The 15896-nt window shown below is 35.2% G+C and overlaps 1 protein-coding gene across 2 annotated transcripts in view; it reads left to right on the top strand.

Annotated features, from left to right (window-relative positions):
- LOC136027332 (uncharacterized protein DDB_G0283697-like) overlaps positions 1-15896 on the top strand; it is a 158995-nt gene that overhangs the window by 128779 nt on the left and 14320 nt on the right. For both annotated transcript variants that reach the window (XM_065704469.1, XM_065704468.1), the window contains exons 6-7: positions 6241-6402; positions 13235-13425. In XM_065704469.1, coding sequence (XP_065560541.1) covers positions 6241-6402; positions 13235-13425 — 353 coding nt within the window. The remainder of the gene's footprint in view (positions 1-6240; positions 6403-13234; positions 13426-15896) is intronic.

Below are 15896 nucleotides of genomic sequence, written 5' to 3'. Positions count from 1 at the left end.
TTAGCTTACGTAGCGAACTTCTGTATTCTCATGTTTTTATTACATATATGAGGGGGCTCACCCCCTCGTCAGTACCTCGCTTTTTACACTAAAGCTTAAATTTTGTCCCAATTCATTAAGAATGACCCCTGAATCACAAAAGCCGTGGAATAAATAGTTGAAATTACTAAAAATACTTTAGTGTAAAGAGCAAGGTATTAGGAGGAGGTGAGCCCCTCATATGCGTAATAATTTCTGTTCGTTTTAAGTTTTAGTGCTGCTCCTTACTTCCAGTTGAAAAAAACTTTTCATATTTATTTTTTCATTGTTTTTTTTTAATAATGCTAGAAAATCCTGCGCTCCCTTCATGGAAATTTTCTTCCCCCATGACAAATTCCTTGATGTAAAGTTCCCCCAACATATCATCCTCTTCTCAACCCCTTCCCCCAACCAAAGAATCCCCCTGAAAACGTCTGTACACTTCCCAATAACCATTACTATATCCAAGCGCTTTTCAAAGTTTGTAACTTGTAGCCCCTCCAACGGGGACTGTGGGGGAGTAAGTCGTCCCCAAAGATATAGTTATAAGGTTTTTCGACTACGCTGAATAAAATGGCTATCTCAGAATTTTGATCCATTGACTTTGGAAAAATAATTAGCGCGGGAGGGGTCCTAGGTGCCCTCCATTTTTTGGTCACGTAAAAAGGGCACTAGAACTTTTCATTTCCGTTAGAATGAGCCCTCTCGCAACATTCTAGGACCACTGGGTCGATACGATCGCCCCTGGAAAAAAAACAAATAAACACGCATCCGTGATCTGCCTTCTGGCAAAAAATACTTACTACAGTTCGTTACCACGAACTGTTTGATTAAGTAGCACGCGGATGGAGTTAGATTTAGACGTTGGAAAATCGATTTTGGAAAATAGATTTTTTCGCTTTTCAATGAAAAATTCTTTTCTTCGTGTTTGCATTGACCAATACCGTTTTTTTGTCATTTTCATACAAAAAATATTCCACCTTCAAAAACTATGAAACTATAGTTTCCTCCCTCCTCGTGCGTTTCTAGGAATTGACAACCCGGGTCAAACTTGAACAAATGTTTTAGCTTAAACCTAAGTTTTTTCCATTATCAGAATGTGTGGTCTTACCTTCGATTAAGCAGCGCGCTGATGGAGGTAGATTTAGATGTTGGAAAATCGATTTTGGAAAGTAGATTTTTTCACTTTTCAATGAAACATTTTTCTTCGCATTTGCATTGACCAATACCTTTTTTTCGTTATTTTCATAAAAAAATAGTCCACCTTCAAAAACTGTGAAAACTATGGTTTACCCCCTCCTTCTGGGTCTTGGTGAATTCACACCTCGGGTCGAACTTGTACAAATGCTTTATCTTAAACATACACTTTTACCATTACCATAATCTGTGGTCATACCTTCGATAAGGTATCGCATGGATGGAGGTAGATTTAGGTATTGGAAAATAGATTCTGAAAAACAGGTTTTTTCGCATCTTCATTAAAAAATTCCTTTTTTCGTATTTACATTGACAAGTACCTATTTTCGTCGAAAAAAAATATTCCAACTTCCTAAACTGTGAAAACTATAGTTTACCCTTTCCTTGTGCGTTTCCGTGAATTGACGCCCCGGGTCAAACATGTACGAATGGCTTTTACCATTGCCAGAATGTGTGATCATATATCTTCGATTAAGTAGCGCGCCGATGGAGATAGATATAGATAACGAAAGGGATTTTTTGACACATCTCCACAACCACTTTGAAGGTGTGTTTTCAGTTTTTTCAGCCCTGGCTCTACAGAGGACTTTAATAGGTTCGTGCCAAGCCTGAATAAAGCAGTCTAATCCTCAAGAGCTTTCGTCTTCAGCCAATTCGTCCTAGTTGGCGGCAAACTGCTAAATACGCTCTTCAGTATTAATTTTAGACAAGGAAGCTTTAATTTTTGGTCGGTATCACTAAACCTGCTCTTGGACTTTGCTGTTACGGAATTTAAAAATTCATGCCAAAGTGTAGAGTGGGAAAACCGTCTAATAAGTTATGTCGTGTTTTACAGGTTGTACCGAGTCAGTCTTGAGTTATTCTGTTGAATATTGCACGATGGACCGACTCATTTTCGTATCGAGTCCTTCTTAGAGCTGTTCCTGAGGTGGCCGGGGAAAAATTAACTGCAGCGCCACCCTTGCGACTCAAAAATAAGCAAACAAAATGAATCAAAGTGAAAATTTTTATCGAAGTTGGCAACTCCCCTCACGCGGCACCTGAGGCGGCTGTTCTGGTTGCCCGTTCCCATTTGAGCGGCTATGAGTCCACCTACAGCTTTGGTTTGGGTGGTTTTTCGGCACCAAACTTGGATTTATCTTTATTTTATACCAAGTTTCTGCAGGCTATCTTTTTTCCTTCCAATATTGCGTATTCAATATCTTTCTGTATTAGTGGTGCAAATAAAGCGCAATATACCCATTTTTTATTAATAATTTAACAGTGGAAGACAAGGAGGAGTGCTGGGAGTAAAACAGGCCAAATTTGCACCTGGTATCGTACAAATTTGAACTCCTAGCGTAGATCTTGTTTTACCTAGGTATTATATTCCTTCTTTTCTACTAAAACTAACGTGAACTAACCGCCCCCTTGACGTGGTTGTGGATTTGTGGTTGGGACTGCTTGCTCTGGTTTGGGTTGGGACGAAAGTTGTTTTTTTTTTAATGGATTTTTAATAGTTGAATTTTTAATAAGTTTTTAATTATTAAGACTGTTTCTTTTTGCAAACAAGTTTGAAACAAGGTTTTAGTCACTTTGTGTGGTCTCTGTTAGATTTTACTAATGTCGCATGCCTCCAAAAAGTATTTAATTAAATTAGGTTTATCAAGAGAATCTGTCTGTATTACCACAAAAGCTAACTGGGAGGCGAAAATCTTCGTTTCGTAAACAAGGAGGGGAAATTTAAAATCCTAACATCTGTAGGCTGTGGAAATGATATTTCAGGATTTTGTTGTAAACGGGGCAGAAAAGCAAAATATTTACTATTTTTACTGTCAAAAATTCGTTTTCGAGGCGAAGAAATTGATATCATTACTTTTTTGGCAGCCTATTTTGGTTTTTTGGGTTTTTTTTGCGAAGCGGGGTGGTTCTTACAACATTGTTGTTTTTTAGGGGATTTGTATAATAGAAAGTAAATGTATGAGAAGTGCAAAAATTATTAATTTAAGTTCTGGACTTTGAGGAGGAAATGGTAGCCACTTTACGCCTATTTTCATCTAATTAAAGCTCTGCATTATACGACATATCACCTCCTCTGTTCATCCTAAAACAATAGAATGAAGACCAAACTCTTTAGAAGTTTAATAAAAGTTCATATAAATATATACTTAAAACTAACTATATGAGTCGTAATACTCCTTCCAAGGTCGGAGTAATCATTTAAGAAAATTGAATTTTCGAAAAATTGTTAATAAAAGAAGGCAAATATTTATGGTTTTTTTTTGTCTATACCTATCAAATACAAAATAAGAAACTTATAATTATTTGTTTTTTAAGGAGTATTTCAGCTCATATACTTAGTTTAAAGCAAATACATACGTGCATCTTTATTAGAGTTCATATTCTTCTGACGATTTTGTTCTTTATTCGAATATTTTAGGAATATTTTAGGCGAAAATCTTCGTTTCGTAAACAAGGAGGGGAAATTTAAAATCCTAACATCTGTAGGCTGTGGAAATGATATTTCAGGATTGTGTTGTAAACGGGGCAGAAAAGCAAAATATTTACTATTTTTACTGTCAAAAATTCGTTTTCGAGGCGAAGAAATTGATATCATTACTTTTTTGGCAGCCTATTTTGGTATTTTGGGTTTTTTTTGCGAAGCGGGGTGGTTCTTACAACATTGTTGTTTTTTAGGGGATTTGTATAATAGAAAGTAAATGTATGAGAAGTGCAAAAATTATTAATTTAAGTTATGGACATTGAGGAGGAAATGGTGGCCACTTTACGCCTATTTTCATCTAATTAAAGCTCTGCATTATACGACATATCACCTCCTCTGTTCATCCTAAAACAATAGAATGAAGACCAAACTCTTTAGAAGTTTAATAAAAGTTCATATAAATATATACTTAAAACTAACTATATGAGTCGTAATACTCCTTCCAAGGTCGGAGTAATCATTTAAGAAAATTGAATTTTCGAAAAATTGTTAATAAAAGAAGGCAAATATTTATGGTTTTTTTTGTCTATACCTATCAAATACAAAATAAGAAACTTATAATTATTTGTTTTTTAAGGAGTATTTCAGCTCATATACTTAGTTTAAAGCAAATACATACGTGCATCTTTATTAGAGTTCATATTCTTCTGACGATTTTGTTCTTTATTCGAATATTTTAGGAATATTTTAGGCGAAAATCTTCGTTTCGTAAACAAGGAGGGGAAATTTAAAATCCTAACATCTGTAGGCTGTGGAAATGATATTTCAGGATTGTGTTGTAAACGGGGCAGAAAAGCAAAATATTTACTATTTTTACTGTCAAAAATTCGTTTTCGAGGCGAAGAAATTGATATCATTACTTTTTTGGCAGCCTATTTTGGTTTTTTGGGTTTTTTTTTGCGAAGCGGGGTGGTTCTTACAACATTGTTGTTTTTTAGGGGATTTGTATAATAGAAAGCAAATGTATGAGAAGTGCAAAAATTATTAATTTAAGTTCTGGACTTTGAGGAGGAAATGGTGGCCACTTTACGCCTATTTTCATCTAATTAAAGCTCTGCATTATACGACATATCACCTCCTCTGTTCATCCTAAAACAATAGAATGAAGACCAAACTCTTTAGAAGTTTAATAAAAGTTCATATAAATATATACTTAAAACTAACTATATGAGTCGTAATACTCCTTCCAAGGTCGGAGTAATCATTTAAGAAAATTGAATTTTCGAAAAATTGTTAATAAAAGAAGGCAAATATTTATGTTTTTTTTTGTCTAGCTGGTTTAGATGGGTCTCTGAATTCTCGGTTTGAATTAATGGTATGGCATCGATTTTTTTTTCATACATTTCTAGTAAAATGTTCATAAAAAGTGTAAATTCACACAACTTGAGTTAACAACGGAAATGGAATGCAACTAAAATATTACTTCAGAATTTTTCACCTTCTCAATACCAGCCAGTCACAAATATAGTTGTTTCTTGCATACGGGTTGCATATATTTGCCCATAAAATTGTCTAAACTGCTATATATATCCAATCATATCTCCACTACTAGTTGTTTATAAATCAAAATTTTTACAGGAAAATTCTTTTACTTAATGCTAAATCTAAATTAAATTTCAAATTTTTATTTTTGTACTCAAAAGACGTATCAAGATTTAAACGTTTGAATTGAATATACGAAGATTAAAAAAAAGAAAATTATTAGAAATCTACCACAGCTTGAAATCCTGAGAAATCAAATCACCAATCTATACCTATCAAATACAAAATAAGAAACTTATAATTATTTGTTTTTTAAGGAGTATTTCAGCTCATATACTTAGTTTAAAGCAAATACATACGTGCATCTTTATTAGAGTTCATATTCTTCTGACGATTTTGTTCTTTATTCGAATATTTTAGGAATATTTTAGGTTCCTATACTTAAAACCCTCATTTCAAAAATCTTCTATGCATTTCTATCCCTTCGTTATGTTTCTCTTGTTACATTCCTAAAAAAACTAGTTTTTAGTGTTTTATATATCTTTTACGAATATACAAGTTGTATCTTCATCCTCATTTCCTACTCTTCAATATTATCATAGTTACTAAGCGATGCCACGAAGTTTGGCGACATGCTAAATGGTTTGACGTCTACAAATTGTCACAGAGTGCATGACCTCAAAAGATGGTTCAAGACTATTATAAATGGTGACAGCTTTTTGTGTCGCGGGATGGTTCTTGTAACTTACTATTTCTGCATCAATATTTTTATACCATTTTAGTTACAACAGATTCATTAGAACTTTAACCCTCACTAGATTTTAGATTAAATTTACCACCATTTCCACTACCTAGCTATGACGCATAATTATCAAGTTTCCCATTCGTCTTAGAACACCACCTACATCCTTAATTTTTTTAAATGGCTATACTACTGTGTCATACTTAAGCGCCAAGCTTACTACCAAAACGTTCTAGTTACTTTTTAAATCATACATTTTAAACATTCCATGCTTATTGATAGTGTTATCAACAATGCTGACTTGTAATTTTAATTATAGGGCCGTAGAAAGTCTCTTTCGACGAGTAATTTGCATGAGATGGCTGAATTTTATTATGAAGATGAAATAACTTCGAACGAACGTACATCGTGTCGCATAAGTTCAGAGTTTGATCCAGACGAAGATCCAGAGTATGAAGATCCAGACAAACTCAAGCAACGAGTAAGTATGCGGAAAACTCAAGTCGGTTTTAAAAGCAAATAAACAGTGTGACATCCATAAATCAAATCGTTCAACTCCCCTTGTTATGTTTTTTTGTGGTTTTTATCACCGAAGAACGTCATTAACTCTCAAGTTTATGCAGAAGTCATGTTATCGAGGGAGTTGTAAAACTAGGTGCCCTAGGAACTAAATCCCATCAAATCTCTGAGGGGATGCAGAATTCGATCGGATCCAATCCTCCTACGTGAGAAACTTGAATTTAACTCTTTGTTTATAAAAAATGGTATAATACGGTGGGATTATTTTCCTCTACAAGTGTTGTGTTAGGACCGTTAACGAATAGGGATGCCTTTTTTGTACGGTATCTCAAAAGCCTGTTAGTACCATTCAGGAGAGTAGCTCCAGCATTTTTATGAGGGGGGGGGGTAAGAGGGTTCCATATCCGGATAGTCAATCGGCATGGACTCTACTATAGTTTTTATCCAAATTATTGGGGGGGGGGTAGTTTTCACCCCCATCCCCCCGAAACGACGCCCCTGGTACCATTCAAAAGAACGAAGAATAGGGCTTCAAACGTGAACTGTAGTGCCGATAGGCTACCATTATAAACAATAAGTCAGAGATTTCATCTGACATACTGGCTGCTTCTGGCATTACGTCAACTATCCTTATTTTGACGATATAGTAATAATGTAATTTGCTCAGCCTTGTTTGAACTGCCTAAAAGAGGGATGCCAAAATAAGTACTTGAAGAGCATCTTCGTCAGATGCTTAACATCTATTAGGGAAGATTTCAAGACATATTTGATGAGTGAAGGCCGTCTTTTGATTGTTTCCAATGGAAATTCAACATAAACTGCAACACCACAAAACTCTAAGTAAAAACAAACTGGGTTAGTGGCCAATCAGGCTATGAAAGACACCACGAATCAAATGGTAAACGAAAAGAACTCTTTAAAACAAAATACCTGTATTCTGGATCTTTTTGAAAAGTCCTTTAAAAAAATATAAGTCTAAAAAAAAATAAGTCAAGAAAAATCGAAGTCGTGAGTCCCAAAATTTGAGTCCTGGAAGAAAATCCAAGCCCTAAAAAAAAAATTAATACCTAAAAACATCTTAAAGTATTTTGTTTTATTTAGTAATCACAAAATTGCAATTCCAAAAATCATGTTTTGAAAATATTTTTTTTTTTTTGGGGGGGGAGGTAATTTTTTCTAAGCCTGAAGTAAAGAAAAATACGATAAAATCTGTTGTTCTTTTTACAAATCAGAAAGTAAGAGAAGTAGTAGCAGTAATAGTGTTGTATTAGTAGTAGTAGCAAGAGTAGCAGCAGGTACATGTTGCCTTTTGATAAGTTGAAAATCCCACTCATGATGCACCAGAAGTGACTGAAACGGCAAGCCTTTCCAAAAATATTGCTGATACGCCTGTATCAGCAATCTGTATGCATGAAATATGTTTTAATTTAGGTCGACTTTTCTCTCAACGTTTCATCAAATGTTCCTTTTAATATCCCCAGGCTTGGTAGTACTCGCTACAGAAGCTGCAGTTTTAATGGTAGTAGTGGTTCAAGTAGTAATAGAAGTAGCAGTGGTGTTAGTTGCAGCAGCAATTGTAGTAGCATTCAAATATTGCCTTTTTGGTCAATTGATCATCTCCCTTATTATATACTGAAAGTTCCAAATTAATATGCCCAGTCATTCCTGAGTTACACTCTTTTGATGACCTGCATGCACATAGCGTGTTTTGATTTAGTTCAAGACTCCCTTCATCATTCGCTGAAAGGATCACCTGAATTCCCTTAGTCTTTGTTGAAAGTAAAGGTCAAACATGCATACCTTTCTCATTAACAAATGCTACATGTAAACAATGAACGAATTGCCTAACTTACAGCCTTATCCCTGAGGGCTGTGGGGGGCTGACATCCCCAAAGGTATGACTTGTTGAACTTTAAGCAATGCTGAAGAAAATAAATGTCTCAAAATTTTGATTGGATTTTTTTTGGAGACTTGGGGCATGGAGGAAGGGGATGGTTGCCTCGCAATCACTTTTGACTCTTAAAAGAGAACTATAACTTCAGTTTCCAATCATATGAGCCCCATCTGAAGTTTGAGCGACCACCCATTCTATTAAAACCTTATATGCCCTCAGGGCATGACTTAGAAACCTTATTCTATGGCTCTGGATCAACCCTGGAAGCATTATTATATGTTCTTTGGACTATTTTGAACAAAATGCCTATCTCACAATTTGGATCGGATGTGCCCGGAGAAAAGACGGTGTTTGGGGGAGGGGGTCTTTGCCCTCCATAACTTTTGACCCTTTAAAGGGAACTAGAACTGTCTAGAAATGAGCTTCCTCTAAAATTTATATGACGACCCCTTTCATAAAAACCGTAAGTTTCCTCCGCTGCATAACTTGCAACCCTTGCCCCTACACTCTTGGAGTTGTTTCAACCCCAAAGCCCTTGTTATATGATCTCTTGACGATTTTTAACAAAACAGCTCTCTCAAAATTTCAATCGGATGCATTTGGGGAAGAGGAAATGTGGGGATATTTCCCCTCAGATCTCTTTTGACTCTTAAAAACGGTAGGCTACTAGAGAATCTGATTTAGTGTTTCATCGGCTCCCTCCACGGCTTTTTAACTACGCCTTCCATAAAAGCATAATGTGTTAATATTGGGCAACTTGTATAACCTATAGCACTTGCCATGTGGCTGTGGGGGGTTATAGTCCCAAAAGGTATAATTTCTCGACCTTTCACCTATACTGAGCAAAATGAATCTCTCCAAATTTTGATTGGATGTGTTTGGAAAATTATGAGTGTGGTAGGCTGGTTACCCTCCAATCTCTCTTGACTCTTTCAAAGGGCAGTAGAACTTTTTAATTTCCAATTGAGTGAGCAATTTTTGAAGTTTTTATCACAACTCCTGCGATGCGAAGTGCCTTGGTCTAAAAAAATATTATTTTCACATCGTTTTTTACTTAGGCGGCGCTATTGCGCTGCCTATGCTGAAGAAACAAGAACCTAGGAGTAAGCTGCTTGAAAACTAAGAATTCAATATCAGAGGGATTTCTATTAAGGCCAACGTGCACGTGACCAACGCTTAGCTGCTCTTACTTTGTTCAAAGATTACTGAACGATGAATTCTCTACTAGAGTTTTGTCTGCTTAGCTTAATAAACTTAGACCACTTCTGTAGACATTGTATGCTCTACATAGAAATTTTGTTATTGTAGGCACAAGTGAGATAAAATACATCTGGATTAAAACTTGTCCCAACATTATCCATGGCTAATTGTCACTGGTGATGAGCGAATTATATAAAGTTCGATTTGTGTGAAACCATTTGAATGCTAATGCACCACAATAATATGCGTACATTCAGGTTGATGAAGAAGATTAAGAATTGTTGTAAAATTTATCACAGAATCGAAAGCCGTAGATATATCAACAGCTCACACAACACTCTTCTTGGATGTTTCTGCGCTCTGGTGATAATTCTTATGAGCAGTCGATGCACAAACTTACCTATTTACTTAGTTCCTGACCATCCTCGTTGGATGTTTTTGGGGCAGAATATAATCAGAGTTAATATCCACTTGTCTAAGGCCACTCACGTCAAATAGGCTGCTTCTCTAATGTCTTGATATGAGAAAATGGTCAATTTGATTCTTTGTCTGAAATCGGAGGATACCCACGAATACTTATAATTCGTTTTATGTTTGAACATACGAGCAACTATTATTAAGTCATTAGCAGTGTCCCATTTTCGTTTATCTCTCCCATGCTATGTGGGCCCAGAAAAACATGGCAATACTGGCAGTCTGCACCCACCCTAGCATATAGATTGTCAACAAAACAGAATATATCATGCCTGGGAAGATCTTTGGTAGTTAATTTCAGCATGTTCTAGAAAACATCCTTCTCTTCATCATTCCACTTCGTTAGTCAGAGCATAGTAGGTGATCGATGATGGTGATTTTTGGATGATTAGATATGAAGCAAGCTGTCACAATAGTTCACTAAATTGGGTTCCAGTTTGTCATTGCTTTGTATGCAAGTGGTGACATTAGTATTCCAGCTCCACCGTGGTTGACTGAAGGCTGGACGCTTATTCATCACCAAACTTCTGTAATCCATTTCCTGGCCACCTTATTCCACTGAGCACGATTATCTATCAAGTTCAGTTCAGTTCAGTTTATTAACATCAAAATAAATGGACAACAATAACTCTCTACCCCTACAAGGCTCCATGGCCCGTTACATAGGGGTTAAAACAAAAATAAAGACCAAATAAAGAGTCTCTTCTTAAAAAAACAAGAAATCCAATTAAATAACTTTGTGTTATTTCTACTTACCACTTCGTCCTCAAAATCCAAATCCAAGTCCACATCATCTCCCACCAACACAAAATCACAACAATTAAAATTAAATAAATAAACGTGCTCAAGCCTAGCAACTAGGGATGTCACCCTACCCTCATTATTCAACATAATATTTAAAAAAATAATAATATTAATTCAAATCAATTCAAAAATGAATTTTTTCTCAAATTCATTCCCCATTATATTTATCAACTAAAAATATTTTTAATTGGGTTTTAAAGGTATCAAACGAATGAATGCTACGGACATTATCAGGGAGACTGTTCTATACTTTACTACATGCTATTCGGGGACTAAAATCTGATCTGACAGTCTTAGTTTGAGGTAATAGTAGGCGGTCTTTATTGTGTAGATTATAAGAGCTCCTTGAATTAACTAAATCGGGAAAGAAAGAATTGAAACAGCGAGACAGTTCACCATGAAGATACTTGAAAATCATTGAAGAGCAAGAGACGACATAGAGTGCATAAGTATTCAAAAGCACTCTTCGATGACCTTTATTAAATTCGTTAACTAACTGACGAGCCTTTTGATGAATTACTTTAATCGGATGGAGCAGAGACTGGAAAGTAGACATCCAAATCGAGTTGAGTTAAATACGGCTGAATGAGTGAAAAATACAGGGTCTGAAGAATAGATCCAGGAAAGATGTGTTTAAGTTTCCGAATAATCCCAAGATTACGTGATATTTTTGCTTGGAAATAACTTGCTCCGTATTGGAATATCTGGTTCATCCTTCTCACATTTCAAAAAGGCCATCTTTAGATTGGGTCTTGCAGTCAAAAATAGGGTCCAGTGGCATGCAGGGGTCACTACCTGTTTCCAATTTTTTTAGTGTTGCCTCTCAATATCTTGGGTGGAAGCTACAAGCCAACAGCCCAACCCTCATTATTTGCGGACTTGGGACCGCCATGCTCCCCCAACATCTGTGAGGCAAGGATCCTTGTAGTGTTGAAAAGTTGGTAAGTTTTGTTGAAAAGAGGTAGATAGTATGGTATTTACTCCCTTGTTAATTTTTTTATAGTACAGAAATCAGATAAAGAAAAAATAATAAGTATACTTATTGATTCCTCATTCCATGCTTTTACAAGTAATAAGCGCTATTATTGTAATTTTATATTTAGCCTTAGGTTATACACAGAAATTTCCTAATTTTGCAGATGTTTGCTACTTTTGTGATTATGTATATACTTTTCCTCAAGAGTTGGTTCATAGTCCATTTAAAAAGAAAGCAACTACAAAACAAGTAATCCTTTGTCCATAGCCTAGACTTATGTTTGGAATTTTTTTTCTTAAAAAAACGGCAATGCCATTGAAAAATAAAGATAAGGTTTGAGATACATCCAAAGTATAGTTTGTAAACCGAGCCGCATTTGCTTGTGAAACCTACGGAGCTGTTCTTTTCAACAAGTTGGGATTGAATCCGTGTTGACACTTTGCATACAAATTAATAGCTTCTGAATGCTATGCTTCTTTTTTTTTTTAGTTTGCTTCACACAATGGGTTTTTATTTTGGATGACCTCTAAGTGAGCCCATTGTTTCAGGAAACCTGGAAGAATATGCTGCAACGTAAGACCAAATCTCTTTAAAGCTTTTTTGATGCGTAGATTTGGTACTATAGTCAAGTCCCACTTGTACATCAATTGCATGTTAAAGCCGGTTTACAATTTCTTCAGCAAAATTGTATATACAGGCGATCGTTACCGCATTATAGATTGTCCAAGAGAGGCCAAAGGATTAATCCCTCCCCACATTTTATCCTGTGTATACAGATATATTATCTCTTCGTTTCGGGATGATACAGGGAATGACCCAAAAACTGAAATTTGCTTTAACTTGAGTACACATTTTTTCTTAGCCCAAAATACCACATTTAATCCCCCATACTCAGTCTCAAACTCATGCTCACATTCACACTCATGATTACTATGAAACTAACTTTCACCCAGATTGACATCCACTCACACTCCGATTTTGACAGGCTTTGTAGATTTGATTTGTGAAAATTTGGAAATAGGTTGAAAGACATAGATTAAGAAGCTAAAAATATAGATAAAGCCGAGGGAAGGGGACTTGAGTCAAAGAGTCGAATGGGGGTCTCTCCAGCAAATCGGATTATATATCGTGACAATATTCTTTGGAAGGAATCTTCCTGATACCATCTTTTGAGGTTGCAATCGTTTCCGAGTGTAGTCTTCCTAGGTACAATCTTCCGGGTCAATGCATCAGGTTTTCACAATTTCTTATAGGAGCAAAGAACAATATTTTGTGGGTTATTATCTTTCTGGGAAAACTTTCCCAGGTTGTAATTTCCAGGGTGAATTATTATATTCATTGAACAAATTTATTATCGTATTGCCTAAAAAAGACTAATTTCGGTCACATAAATTTAAGTAATCTTAGTCTTTTATTTGTAGCAATTGCAAGAAGTTTTTTTTACAGATGAAAGAATTGAGAAGGAATAAAGGTACTCCAATCCAAGCTGAAGACGATATAGAGGAAGATGATGAGGAAGATGAAGATTTAGCCAATGAGCAATTATTAGAAGAGGAAGAAGATGAGGATGATGACGAAGAAGAACAAGAAGATGATGAAGATGGTGAATGGGCAATGCTTAATGCGAGACGAAATAAGTAAGAATACTTTTATGAAGTAAAATTGGGAGAAAAAGACTTAATAAAAGGAACCCCTTTTGTATCTTAAATATTTTCGGCCTTTATATAACCTAGTTATATATTAGAATACAATTTTATTTTTTCAGGTTTAATTCATTCTGTACAGTTTGGAATTCTTCCAGTATCTCAGTGTAACTTGAATGATTACGCTAAAAAACACTAATTTTTTTCTTTTTTTGGGTTAGATCCTCTCTAAATTTGTCAAATTTCAATTATAAGCAATACTATAGCAATTAAAAGACACAAAATTATCAGCTTCTAATTGAGATTTGGTTTTTAGATGCCAATTCCAGTCCGATTCCAAGAAACTTGCTTTGGGACATAATGGACTTCCATGGAATGCAGTCATTAAATGATTTTTTAATAGTTAATGAATAGCTAGCCGATGTCATTCTCTAATTGATCTTTAATTGATTGAATAAAGAAAAACAGGTTTTTTAACTGAAAGTAAGAAGCGAAATTAAAACTTAAAACGAGCAGAAATTACTCCGTACATGAAAGGGGCTTTTCCTTCCTCAACACCCCGCTCTTTACGCTAAAGTTTGACTCTTTCTCTCAACTCTACTTTTTAAAACATTAAAAGACTTTAGCATAAAGAGCGGGGCTTTGAGGTGGGAACAGCCCTTTTCATATACGGAGTAATTTCTATTCGTTCTAATTTTTAATATCACTCCTTACTTTCAGTTAAAAAACTTTTTTTTATTTAATTTCTGAACGTTTTTGAATTAAAGTATGTTTTGATTTTGGCTCTCTGCACATGAATAATTAAAAAGAAATTTGCATATTAATTTTTTTTTGGCTAAATTGCTTTATCATAGTTTTGATCGAACGATTTTGAGAAAAAAGGAGCGGGGGAGTAGGCCTAGTTACCCTCCAATTATTTGGTTATTTAAAAAAGGCAACTAGAACTTTTAATGTTTTACGAACGTTTTTATTAGTAAAAATATACATAACATACAAATTGACTTACGTAACGAACTTTTATATTCACATGTTTTTATTATGTATATGAGGGGGCACCCCTCGTCAATACATCGCTCTTTACACTAAAGCTTAAATTCTTCCCAATTCCATAAGAATTACCCCTGAATCAAAAAGGCCATAAAATAAATAGTTGAAATTAACAAGATTACTTTAGCGTAAAGAGCAAGGTATTAGGAGGAGGTGAACCCCTCTAATGCGTAATAGCTTCTGTTAAACTTAAGTTTTAATGCTGCTCCTTACTTTCAAGTGAAAAATACTTTTTTATATGTATTTTTTCGCTGTTTAAAAAAAAGCTAAAAAATCATGCTTCATGGAAATTTTCTCCCATCATGACAAATTCTTCCATGGAAAGTTCCCCCCGCATACACCCCTCCAGTCAACCCCTCCCCCACCCAGCCAAAAAAATCCCCTGGAAGCGTCTGCACACCTCCCAATAACCATTACAATATGTAAACACTGGTCAAAGTTTGTAATTTGCAGCCCCTCCCATGGGACTGTGGGGGAGTAAGTCGTCCCCAAAGACATAGTTATTACTTTTTTCGACTATGCTGAATAAAATGGCTATCTCGGAGTTTTGATCCGGTGACGTTGTGAAAAAATGAGCGTGGGAGGGGGCCTAGGTGCCCTCCAATTTTTTGTCACTTAAAAAGGACTTTTAATTTCTGTTATAATGAGCCCTCTTGCGACATTATAGGACCACTGGGTCGATACGATCACCCTTGGGGAAAAAAACAAAAAAAAAACAAAAAAAAGAAAAAAAAACAAATAAACATGCATCCGTAATCTGTCTTTAGGCAAAAAATCCGTTTTTTAGAGTTTCGATCACTATTGAGTCAGGTCGCTTCTTACTACAGTTCGTTACCACGAATTTTTTGATAATGGGCATAAAGTGATATGGTCACTCAATGAGACAGACGGTGAAGAGAGAGGGCGTGAGGACCCCTAGATTATGCAGATTACAAATCGTTCTATGCTTTCCATTTCAGTATGACATAATATGCCAAATTTAAAGCATGCAACTTGTAATTTAAATAAAAGGCTACATTTTTGTGTAATCTTGGTTCTTTCCGTAAATTAGAAATTTCCCAAATTTTTGCAATGCAGCTTGGGTAATTCCTAACTGAATTAAAAAATATTGTAATTAATAACTTCCTTTTAAATGGATTAGATTTTTTTTGTATAACTAGAACTCACAAAATTTATATTTGCATCTCAGAATAATAGAATGTAATAATTATATGCCTTCTAGCATATGTTTACTAACTTAGACCAAACGGTACCTCGAGTATATTATTGATTTAATTTAACTCTGTAGTTAATTTTAAATAATTAACACTTAATCATTCTGGGCTATTACCATAAAACGATCCTTATATATTCCTGGGTCAAAAGAAGAGAAATCTGTGACATATCTAAAGGTGAAACAGACTGGAGGGGCCAAGCTT

This window comes from Artemia franciscana, chromosome 5, assembly GCF_032884065.1.
Source record: "Artemia franciscana chromosome 5, ASM3288406v1, whole genome shotgun sequence".
Taxonomy (NCBI): domain Eukaryota; kingdom Metazoa; phylum Arthropoda; class Branchiopoda; order Anostraca; family Artemiidae; genus Artemia; species Artemia franciscana.
This window is presented reverse-complemented; position numbering and strand designations above follow the sequence as displayed.